Genomic DNA, 12,508 nt, shown 5'->3' with positions numbered 1-12,508 from the left:
GTTTTTGTTAATAAACTATAGTTATGGCAAGTCAGTTAGGACAACTTTGTGCATGCCACAAGTAATCTGTCCAACAATTGTTTACAGACAGATTATTTTACTTATAATTCACTGTATCACAATTCCAGTGGGTCAAAACTTTACATACAGTAAATTGACTGCGCCTTTAAAAAGCTTGGAAAATTCCTGAAAATGATGTCATGGCTTTAGAAGCTTCTGATAGGCTAATTGACATAATTTGAGTCAATTGGAGGTGTACCTGTGGATGTATTTTAAGACAAACTCAGTGCCTCTTTGCTTGACATCATGGGAAAATCAAAAGAAATCAGCCAAGACCTCAGAAAAATAATTGTAGACCTCCACAAGTCTGGTTCATCCTTGGGAGCAATTTCCAAACACCTGAAGGTACCACGTTCATCTGTACAAACAATAGTACTTAAGTATAAACACCATAGGACCACGCAGGCGTCATACCGCTCAGGAAGGAGACTCGTTCTGTCTCCTAGAGATGAACGTACTTTGGTGCGAAAGTGCAAATCAATCCCAGAACAACAGCAAAGGACATTGTAAAGATGCTGGAGGAAACAGGTACAAAAGTATCTATATTTACAGTAAAGTCCTATATGGACATAACCTGAACGGCTGCTCAGCAAGGAAGAAGCCAATGCTCCAAAACCGCCATAAAAAAGCCAGACTACGGTTTACAACTACACATGGGGACAAAGATTGTATTTTTTGGAGAAATATCCTCTGGTCTGATTAAACAAAAATATAACTGTTTGTCTATAATGACTATCGTTATGTTTGGAGGAAAAAGGGGGATGCTTGCAAGCCGAAGATCACCATCCCAACCGTGAAGCACGGGGGCGGCAGTATCATGTTGTGGGGGTTCCTGCTGCAGGAGGGACTGTTGCACTTCACAAAATAGATGGCATCATGAGAAGGGAAAATTACGTGGATGTACTGAAGCAACATCTCAAGACATCAGTCAGGAAGTTAAAGCTTGGTCGCAAATGGGTCTTCCAAATGGACAATGCCCACAGCATACTTCTAAAGTTGTGGCAAAATGACTTAAGGACAACAAAGTCAATGTATTAGAGTGGCCATCACGAAGCCCTGATCTCAATTCCATAGAAAAGTTGTGGGCAGAACTGAAAAAGCATGTGCGAGCAAGGAGGCCTGCAAACCTGAATCAGTTACACCAGCTCTGTCAGGGGAAATGGGCCAGATTTCCCCCAACTTATTGTGGGAAGCTTGTGGAAGGCTACCCGAAACGTTTGACCCAAGTTAAACAATTTAAAGGCAATGCTACCAAATACTAATTGAGTGTATGTAAACTTCTGACCCACTGGGAATGTGATGAAGGAAATAAAATCTGAAATAAATCATTCTCTCAACTATTATTCTGACATTTCACATTCTTAAAATAAAGTGGTGATCCTAACTGACCTAAAACATGGAATTTTTACAAGGTTTAAATGTCAGGAATTGTGAAAAACTGAGTTTAAATGTATTTGGCTAAGGTATATGTAAACTTCCCACTTGAGCTGTACCTGACTCTGGCTGTCACCCCCCCCCCCCCCCCCCCCCCTTTAGCAGTTGTTACGAGAGATGGCTGAGGAATGACTAATTTTAACACATTTGATTAGTCAAATCATCATTTATAATAATCTGTAAAGCCTTGTGTTCTTCTTGTATGAGCATGTTTGTCTAAGCTAGTAATGATTCTACGGACCAAAACGATCGATCACTTTCTACGAGTGATGACACACTGAAAGTGAAAGGTTAGTTAGGTAAACAGTCATTTTGTTCGTCGCCACAGTAACAGATTGACAGGTATTTTATGTAATTTCAAGGAGCAGCTAATTATTAAGCGTTCCTCTCACTCCAGATTTCTCTGATATCTCCGGTAAACTTCAGGTGTAAGAGAAATGAAAAGGTAGCAGTCATGAAGCAAGAGCTATGGGCTTTTAAAGTGCTGAGAGATGGTCAAATCACCATGCAGGAATACTGGAGTCTTTATTGTTGCCAAGTACAGCACTAAAAACTAGACCATTTCACCTGAAGGCCAATTATATATTTGATTTATTTTGAGGATATAAATATACTTTTTTTGTTATCCACTAGAGAAAAGGGCTCGTACTGTATATTTCACTATGAGTCTTATGAATTGTTGAGCTTTAAATGTGTTTACATTTAGGAGTAAAAGGGTAATGTCTGAACAGCCTACGCTGAACAGAAGAACACAGACAAAAGGTGGAAACAAACCACCAAATCCTGTTTTACATCTGTCATCACGTAACAAATCCTTTTTTATTAACACATGTTGACAAAGGCTTTATAATAATGATTTGATTATCAGTTGTTGCACTCAAAGGAAAGGAATAATGACATGAGGGTGGGGGGGGGGGGCACCACCTGTCTAATGCTGCTCTGAGGCTGTTTCTTGTCATCAAACAATGTATTGCTTTGCTTTGGTCAAGGCATGTTAGAACAGGAGACAAATACCTCACAGCAGGCTTTCACTGTGGTGTTGTGTCATTGGATCATTATTCTCACATTGTACTGCTCAGACAGGAGCAGGCGCAAGGGAAATGACTGATATGTTCACAATCTGGTCAACGAGATGTATTTTGTATGGACTTGTACGCAATTTCCGTAGATGATTGAACTATAAGTTAAGATGTATATGTTTTCCCGCCATATGAACTCAAATCTAATTTTCTCTCTATCTTTCTCTCTCTCTCTCTCTCTGTCTGTCTGTCTCTCTCTCTCTCTCTCTCTCTCTCTCTCTCTCTCTCTCTCTCTTTCTTTCTCTCTCTCTCTCTCTCTCTCTCTCTCTCGCTCTCTCTCTCTCTCTCTCTCTCTCTCTCGCTCTCTCTCTCTTTCTCTCTCTTTCTCTCTCTCTCTCTCTCTCTCTCTCTCTCTCTCTCTCTCAGAGCTGAGGATCCTGGTGATGACAGTGAAGATGGTTAAAACAGACACAAGTACACTACTCTTAGTGGTAGCGGTCTTACTAACACTAGTAGCAAGTAACGAGTATCACAAAATACCAACAAAATGGAGCTTGGGAAAGGTGCTTGGAAAAGACAGCTCTCCCATGAGGTTCACTTACCATCTCTACAATGCCACCATTAATGAGAACTCAGCACCCAGGACTGCTGTGGAGAGTCCCATCAAGATGGGCATCGTAGTGACCGATCCTTTCTGGGACATCAAGTTCAAACTCGTCTCTGGAGACGACGACGGCCTATTCAAAGCGGAGGAGGTCAGAGTAGGGGATTTCTGCATTCTGAGAATCAAAACGCGAAGCAGTAATTCTGCATCACTAAACAGGGAAGTAAGAGACAGTTATACTCTCACCATTGAAGCCACTGAAATCACGTACGACTTCCAGGCCAGGACCAAGGTATTGGTTCAGGTGATTGACACCAATGATCTGAAGCCGCTCTTCTACCCAGCCTCGTACAACGTAGTCATCAGGGAAGACGCTCCATTGAAGTCCAGCGTGGTCAGGGTCAGTGCGACGGACGCGGATATTGGCTGCAATGCTGAGTTCTATTACTCCTTCATGAGTAGAGCTCATCCGTTCGCCGTTGATCCTTTCACAGGCGTCATCAGCCTCGTCAAGAGACTGAACCACAGCCGAGCAGAAACCTACGATCTCACTGTATTAGCCGAGGACAGGACCAAGAAGATATCTGGGGTTCAGAAGTTTGGCAACGTGGCCAGGGTTAAAGTTACCATAGAAAAGGTCTCCTCGACCGCCCCCATCATCAAACCTCTCCCGGTTGTCCTGGCTCAGAAGGATGAAGACGAGAAGATAACTATTGATGTCCATGTAGAGTCGGGTGTAAAGCAGGTTGAGTCCGTTAGTATTGTTGGTGGGGATCCACAGAGGTATTTTGAAATGATTCCATCCAGCCTGCAAGGCAATGGATTCCAAGTGGTCTCCACCAAGAGAATGAACTGGTCTCAGAGCCCATCTGGATTAAACCTCTCCCTTCAAGCTAAAGACAAGAGCAGTCCACCTTTAGTTTCTCCAGTTTCAGAAATCCATATCCCTCCCTATAAACAAAGCCTGTTTAGCTTTCTGGAAGACACTTACATTCTCACACTAAGTGAGTTTTCACCACCAAAAACACATGTGGTCAGAGTTAGTGTGAATCCAGCATATTTGAATGTTAGATTCCACATTAAAAGTAACTCTGATAGCCCCAAATTTAAGATTAACCCCAAAACAGGAATAATCGTTACCTCAGACTCCTTTGACTTCGAGAAAAAGTCTCGTTATGAATTCGACGTGATAGCGAATCACGGCGAAGCCGAGACCCATATAGTTGTTGAGATAACTGACGAAAACGACAACGCCCCCACATTCACCAAACCTTCATACCAAGCCACACTACCAGAGAACGTACCTATAGGCAGCAGCGTTCTAACAGTCTCTGCAATAGACGACGACAGGGAACGAAATGGTTTTGTGACCTATGCCATAGCCAACTCAGCTCCTTCCCCATTCACAATAGACCCAATCAGTGGAGTGATCTCCACATCTGAGGATCTGGACTACGAGTTGATGAAGAGGTGGTATCATCTCAGAGTGTGGGCTTCGGACAGCGGCAGTCCCTTCAGTCATGTTTCTGAGTGCGCTGTGACGATCACCATGAGCAACGTCAACGACAACACCCCTCTGTTTGAGCAGGTGGGATGCAACGCCACCATACCTGTAGATTTAGCGGTGGGAGAGCAAATCGCAGAGCTGTCTGCTGTTGACCTGGACGAACTACAACAGCTCAGATATGTGATCGAGTCAGGGAATGACCAAAAACTGTTTGACATCGATGCTGTATCAGGAGTCATTACACTGATCAGACAGATACCCACAGCTTCGATAGAGACTGAATTACCTTCGTTCAGACTCAGAATCACAGCAACCGACGGTAAACATACCTCTGATCCCTCTGTTGTTACTGTTACTATCGGTAACCAGGGCACTGAAGCCACCGTCAGTTGTCAGGAGACTGGGATTTTCAAACAGCTTACAGACAAACTGATTGAATCCATAAAGCCAGGGTTGACTTTCCAGGATGAGGAATCCTTCTCGGACATTCATATCATCAACCGCTACTCTCCTAAGTTCAACTCTGGCATCCCGAGTACTATTGACATCAGAGAGGACTTCCCTTTGAATTCAACTATCCTTTACTTCAAGGCTACGGATAACGACACTGGATTCAACAGCAAGCTTGTGTACGCTATCTCAAGTGGAAATGAAGATGGGTGTTTCTCCATTGGTATTTTCTCTGGGGAGCTTCAGCTTGTGTGTCCTTTAGACCAAGAAACCAAAGAGTTCTACATTTTGAACGTAACTGTCTATGACTTAGGAAGCCCACAAACCTCAGCGTGGAAATTTCTCGCTGTGAATCTGTTGGATGTTAACGACAACCGACCAGTATTTGACCAATCCAGGTATGTCGTGCACATCCCAGAGAACACAGAGGTTGACACGAGGATATTCCAAGTGCACGCAATAGATTTAGACTCTGAGGACAATGGAAACATATTATATTCGATGCTAACTTTAACTGATCTTTTCAAGATCAATGAACTCACTGGCGAAGTGAAAGTGTCCGATCGTTTAGACAGAGAGGCCTTTCCCAGACATAACCTGAAGATAGAGGCTAGAGATCAGTCTAAAACAGACCCACAGCTCTTCTCTATGACCGATCTGGTGGTCGTGTTGGAGGACATCAACGACAATCCTCCCAAGTTCGTCCCCAAGATCTACAACATCAAAGTCCCCGAGGACGTTCCCATGGGGACGGTGCTACTGTGGGTCGAGAGCTACGACTTAGACCTGGGCAGCGCTGGACAGGTCAGCTACAACCTGAAGAACAGTGAGAACGGGGCCTTTTTTCTGGACGCGTCGACGGGATCTCTAACCCTTGAGAAGGAACTGGACTTCGAGAGGAGACAGTCTTACAACCTGACAGTTCGAGCGGTTGACCATGGCCTTCCTCGCTCACTCTCCTCCTCCTGTTTCATCGAGGTGGAGGTCCTGGATGTGAATGAGAACCTCAATAAGCCGGTCTTCTCCATGTTTGTCTATGAGGCCTCAGTGATGGAGGATGCTCCCGTGGGAACCTCAGTGTTCACGCTGACAGCAGCAGACAGGGACCTGGGGAGAGATGGAGTCGTCAGGTACCACATCCACGATGGATCTGGCCTGGGAGTTTTCATGATCGATGAGGAAACAGGTAAAAATGTATGTGTGCGTGTGCCCGTGTGCGTGTGTGTGTGTGTGTGTGTGCGTGTGTGCGTGTGCGTGTGTGCGTGTGAGTGTGTGTGCCCGTGTGCGTGTGTGTGTGTGCGTGTGCGTGTGCGTGTGCGTGTGTGTGTGTGTGTGTAATAATAGTAATGAACAATGTAAAAAAATAACCTGAGCCTTCTTGGGACCTGTCTATGTTCCTACATAATGGATACTTTACAGCTGATAGCCTGTGACCTCACAAAGTATCACGTTTCATTAGAATGCCTGACTCCTGTTGGAGAAATGCTCTGTCATTATAGTGCTGAACACCTGCACTGACTTACCAGGCCTCCCATTCAGAATATTACTCATACTTATAATCTGACAGTGTAGTATCCAGTTTTAACCAAATAACTATTTTTGGGGTCAACCTAGATGATTTAGCAAAGTTTTTCATCACCACACAAAAATGGAAATACAGATGGATGACATTATAAACAATTTCTCCTTCTGTTTTGCAGGTGTAATCCGCACGGCTGAGACATTGGACCGCGAGGCCGTCCCACACTACTGGCTGTCGGTCTATGCCAAAGACCTTGGCACCATCCCTCTAGTGACCTGGACAGACATATTTTTGGAAGTCCTGGACATCAATGATAACCCTCCCCAGATGTCCCAGCCGGTCTACTTCGGCTCCGTCCTGGAAAACATGCCTAAAGACAAGTCAGTGGTTCAGGTCACTGCTACTGACGTGGACAGCTCCTCTGAGGGGAAACTCACCTTCCAGCTGTTGGAGTCACAGCGGATGTATTTCACCATCAACACCAAGACAGGTAACGGACACATTTCACAAGGAAACACGGATCGATGTGATTTTTAAAGAGTGATTTTAAAAGTGATTTTAAAGTGATTTTTAAAGTGATTTTAAAGTGGTTTTTAAAGTGATTTTTAAAGTGATTTTAAAAGTGATTTTAAAGTGATTTTTAAAGCGATTTTAAAGTGATTTTAAAGTGATTTTTAAAGTGATTTTAAAGTGATTTTTAAAGTGATTTTAAAGTGATTTTAAAAGTGATTTTAAAGTGATTTTAAAAGTGATTTTAAAGTGATTTTAAAGTGATTTTCTGTAGTAGAAGTCATAACACTTTTCAGGAAAGATAGACTGCTGTTTTGTGTCCATATTACACTCGACAACTCTACGTCAAATCTACATCTCAATACAAAGTTTAACTAGCTGTCATTTCTCACGTTGAGTAGAAAATGGTAGATTATAACATGTCTCAGCAGCACTGTGCACAGGCATCACTCAGGGTGTCATAACCTGTGGTGAAAACCGGCCAAGGTTAAACTACCCTTATTTTCTACCTATAAATGTACACAAAAACACAACAAATGATGCAGTCATGTCTGGTTGTGGGAGGGCAGTGAGTGTAAAATATCAACTTCTCAACCAGAAAGTTAAACCCCAAAATCTCTGACAGTTTCGTCATGCAGCTGAGTGTCTGTCACACAACAACATAGCATGGGCCTTTGAAGATGGGGCAAATTGCAACCAGATTCCACACGTCCGTCCATCCTCGACTTGTCATCTCTGCTGGGCTCTGTGTGTGTGTGTGTGTGTGTGTGTGTGTGTGTGTGTGTGTGTGTGTGTGTGTGTGTGTATGTGTGTGTGTGTGTATGTGTGTGTGTGTGTATGTGTGTGTGTGTGTGTGTGTGTGTGTGTGTGTGTGTGTGTGTGTGTATGTATGTGTGTGTGTGTGTGTGTGTGTGTGTGTGTGTGTGTGTGTGTGTGTGTGTGTGTGTATGTGTGTGTGTGTGTGTGTGTGTGTGTGTGTGTGTGTGTGTGTGTGTGTGTGTGTGTATGTGTGTGTGTGTATGTGTGTGTGTGTGTGTGTGTGTGTGTGTGTATGTGTGTGTGTGTATGTGTGTGTGTGTGTGTATGTGTGTGTGTGTGTATGTGTGTGTGTGTGTGTGTGTGTGTGTGTGTGTGTGTGTGTGTGTGTGTGTTGTGCCTCCCTACCCTAGGCTAACACCAAAGGATTAAAGCTGAAAAGGAGCTCCTTTAATGCCTTGGAAGATGTACAATAGATTAGATGTTTTATAGAAACCCCCAGTGTAATCAAGACACAGGTTAGTTTCGCTGAGACTGCCTGGAGTGATCTGAGTGCTGAGGGGAAAACTGAAAACTAGCTGTTATTTGCAGCAGGTTCGCAACTCTCTTTCTTATTGGTCTATTAACTTAATTACGGTCTGGTGATGTCAAAACTCCATCCCACGGAAACAGGCTGAAATTTCAGGTGGTCTTTTCAAACAGCTCTTACACTAAAATGACTGTATCCTCATTTCTACTGAGTGCACAAAATAATAGACCAGGTAAATCCAGGTGAAAGCCATGGTCCCCTTGTTAAATCCACTACAACATGTGTAGATGAAGGCGAGGAGAAAGGTTAAAGAAGGATCTTTAAGCCTTGAGACAATTGGGACATGCATTGTTAATGTGTGCTATTCAGAGGGTGAATGGACAAGACAACATATTTAAGTGCCCTTGAACAGGGGATGGTAGTAGGTGCCAGGCCGGTTTGAGTGTCTAACGCTGATGAGTTTTTCACGCTCAACAGTTTCCCGTGTGTGTCAAAAGGACAACCGGCCAACTGGAGTCAACATGGGCCAGAATCCCTGTGGAACGCTTTCGACCCCTTGTAGAGTCCCTGCCCTGACGAATTGATGCTAGTTCAGACGGCAAAAAGGGTGTTCAATAGTCTGAAGGTGTTCCTAATGTTTTGCACATTCAGTGTATATAAAACACAGGAAAATCAGGCCTTTAAACTCATTACTACGACACAGGCCTTGTTCTTCAACAAAGTGAAGAGTGTAGGTGGAATAAAACACTTGATCAATAAAGTGAAAACTCAACTTCTATCACTCAACAGCATGGTAGATTTATGGCTCGTCGTGAGAGGATATGAGCTGTGCTCCTCATGTCTGAACAGGATACACATGACTCAGAGAAGTCTGACTAAGATCTCAGTTCAGGAGTGTAGCAGCAAAGTACACACAGTACAGTATCTGTCCTAACAGAAAGTCAGCTCAGAACCAATAGTACATTTCAGTACAAGCAGTGTAGCTGTATTACCAGCTGGAAGATACACAAAAACAAAAACTTGGAAAATAAATCATATTTTGGGGGGGGATGCTTATATTTGTCCTGTTATTCATTTATAGACGTGTGTAACAGAAATGCCTTTCTTGCATATCCTAACTCCCCCAGTGGGTGGAGTCACCATTGTCCAGCACCCCTGGAGAAACTGGGAATAACTGCACAGAGAAATATTTATTTGTGGGCTCCAGGATTTAAACCAGACGACCTTCCGGTAAACTGGCCCAACGTGCTAACCTTGTTGGCCACCTGCTATCCCAGAAAAACCCTATGAGGTCAAGAGTCCTCTTTACAAGGAGATCAAGCGGAGAAGGGCAACTCCATTACGAAAAACACTGACACAGGATGTGAACCGACAAGTCTCAGCTAATGATAAAAGCAACAGCAACGTTTCTGACGCGTCTCCCGTAAAGACCCAGCAGGATGGGTTTTGAGTGCCGTAAAAGCATTTCGCTTTTACAGCACTCCCCCCCCGCCGCCCACCAAACACACACACACACACACAATGTGTAATTAGTCCCTGGGGTGTCACTTGGGGCAGTCGGATGGTGAACCAAACTGAACTCTGATATATACTCTGATATCAACTCAGGCTGTGATCCAGACAGCCTCACCCAGATTTCAACACAAAAGACTAAAAAAGTCCAAACCAGTCATGTAACCTGTTTTGTCAGTTTTTCTGATCACATAGTCACTTTAATTTGGCAGGAGAATTATCCTACTAAAGGAACAGAATCAGCATGGAAGGAGAATTATCCTACTAAAGGAATAGAAGCAGCATGGCAGGTGAATTGTCCTAATGGAACAGAATCAGCATGGAAGGAGAATTGGCCTACTAAAGGAATAGAAGCAGCATGGACAATCTTTACCAAATCAAGAGTCCTCTTGATACAGTTGGATAGCGTATCAGTGGATAGATTGGGAAAGGGGAAAGGGAAAGTGGGGTACCTAGTCAGATTGTAGCAGGTTGACATTTATTGTCAAATAATTTGTCCTGGGGGGAGGACTGAGTGATTTCCCTTTAGGCTAGCTGCAATGTGAAAATTGGCTGTTTTGTAAAATTTGTGAAATCAAAATGATCTTTTTGTTCTTAATTTAAGGTTAGGGTTGGACATTAGGGTTAGCAGTGTGGTTAATGTTGGTGTTAAGTTTAGGATTAGGTTTAAAATCTGATTTCATGACTTTGTGGCTGTGCTAGCTAGTGACCACTCGGCAGACTCCAGAACATCATTCACCATGAAAGATGTTAACCTGCTTCACTGTATTGGCTCTTGCCACACACATTATAATAGTAAAGTGTCCACAGACCTAAAAGGTTGAGTATTTTATGAAAATAAGAGACTCTGGAAAGCTCTCAGAGGTTTCTTTAGTGACGACTATAAAGCCAAATAAACGCTGTTAGAAAAACAGACCTGTGGGAAGGAAGAAGAGTGAACCAGCTGCCTGGGGCTCGGACAGTGACAGGTGTGCTTGGTCATTCCGCTATTTAGGTGTCTTTTGAGAAGCGTAACTTGGTTTAAAAAAATATGTAACTTTTGATTTCAGCACATTTTACCATTCTGTCACAAAGAGCGCATGTTCAACAATAAAAAACACGTTTTCCTATCTCAAGAGGTTTATAACAAAACGACTGTAGTAAGGGCCCATTAAAGGCAGTGGTGGGAAAAGTACCCATTTGTCATACTTGAATAAAAGTAAAGATACCTCAATAGAAAATGACTCAAGTAAAGATGAAAGTCACCCAGTAAGATACTACTTGCGAAAAAGTCTAAAACTATTTGGTTTTAAATATACTTAAGATTCAAAAGTAAATGAAATTGATTGAAACCTGTTCCAAAGCCACTCCTGCGTTGTCTTGGCTGTGTGCTTAGGGTCGTTGTCCTGTTGGAAGGTGAACGCTCGCCACAGTATGAGGTCCTGAGCGCTCTGGAGCAGGTTTTCATCAAGGAACTCTCTGTACTTTGCTCCGTTAATCTTTCCCTCGATCCGGACCAGTCTTCCAGTCCCTGCCGCTGAAAAAAATAGCCACCACCATGCTTCACGGTAGGGATGGTATTGACCAGGTGATGAGCAGTGCCTATTTTCCTCCAGACGTGATGCTTGGCATTCAGACTAAAGAGTTCAATCTTGGTTTCGTCAGACCAGAGAATCTCATAGTCTGAGTGTCCTTTAGGTGCCTTTTGGCAAACTCCAAGCGGACTATCATGTGCCTTAAACTGAGGAGTGGCTTGCGTCTAGCCTCTCTACCATAAAGGCCTGGTTGGTGGAGTGCTGAGGTGATGGTTGTCCTTCTGGAAGGTTCTCCCATCTCTACAGAGGAACTCTGGCGATCTGTCAGAGTGACCATTAGGTTGTTGGTCACCTCCTTGACCAAGGCCCTCCTCCTTCAATTGCTCTTGATGGCCGGGCAGCCAGCTCTAGTGGTTCCAAACTTCTTCCATTTAAGAATGATGGCGGCCACTGTGTTTTTGGGGACCTTCAATGCAAAGTTTTGATGGTGCTGGAAGGTGGTGTTGGTCAGTAGGAGGCACTCTTTCCTCTGGTCTAAAATAAATTATCCCAATGCCCAAGAGCAGTGATTGGGGACATTTCCCTTTGTAAGGGTAATGGGACATTAAATGGGATATCGGATGGGACATCGGATGGGACATTAAATGGGTGCCCTGGCTCTCTGTGGTCACTAAATATCCCATGGCACTTATTGTAAGAATATGGGTATTTACCCCGGTGTCCTGGCTAAATTCCCAATCTGGCCCTCATACCATCATGGCCACCTAATCCTCCCCAGCTTCCAATTGGCCTCTCTCCCCTGTAACTATTCCCAAGGCTGTTGTTGTAAATGAGAATGTGTATTCAGTCAACTTACTCGGTAAAATAAGGGTAAAATAAAATAAATAAATCAAAATACAATTAAATATTGGTGCACAATTTCTACTTAAAATACCAAAGAGACTCAAAAGACACTCATTTCGTGGAACTACCCTGCTACTGCTGTCCATGTGGGAAAGATTCCTTACTGATGACCCTGCTCCTTCTTCCTCCTTCCCTCCCATCTCCTCCATCCCCCCCCCCTCTCTCTCTGCCGTTCCCCCTCTCTGTTT

The 12,508-nt window shown here is 43.6% G+C and overlaps 1 protein-coding gene across 1 annotated transcript in view; it reads left to right on the top strand.

The window, feature by feature from the left end:
- LOC110504535 (protocadherin Fat 2) overlaps nucleotides 1–12,508 on the top strand; it is a 78,715-nt gene that overhangs the window by 9,046 nt on the left and 57,161 nt on the right. The window contains exons 2-3 of the mRNA XM_036969560.1: nucleotides 2,940–6,260; nucleotides 6,775–7,086. Of these exons, the coding sequence (XP_036825455.1) occupies nucleotides 2,957–6,260; nucleotides 6,775–7,086 (3,616 nt within the window). The 5' untranslated portion in view covers nucleotides 2,940–2,956. The remainder of the gene's footprint in view (nucleotides 1–2,939; nucleotides 6,261–6,774; nucleotides 7,087–12,508) is intronic.

Source organism: Oncorhynchus mykiss, chromosome 31, assembly GCF_013265735.2.
Source record: "Oncorhynchus mykiss isolate Arlee chromosome 31, USDA_OmykA_1.1, whole genome shotgun sequence".
NCBI classification, from domain to species: domain Eukaryota; kingdom Metazoa; phylum Chordata; class Actinopteri; order Salmoniformes; family Salmonidae; genus Oncorhynchus; species Oncorhynchus mykiss.
The sequence above is the reverse complement of the archived record's forward strand: the minus strand, read 5'-3'. Positions and strand labels throughout refer to the sequence as shown.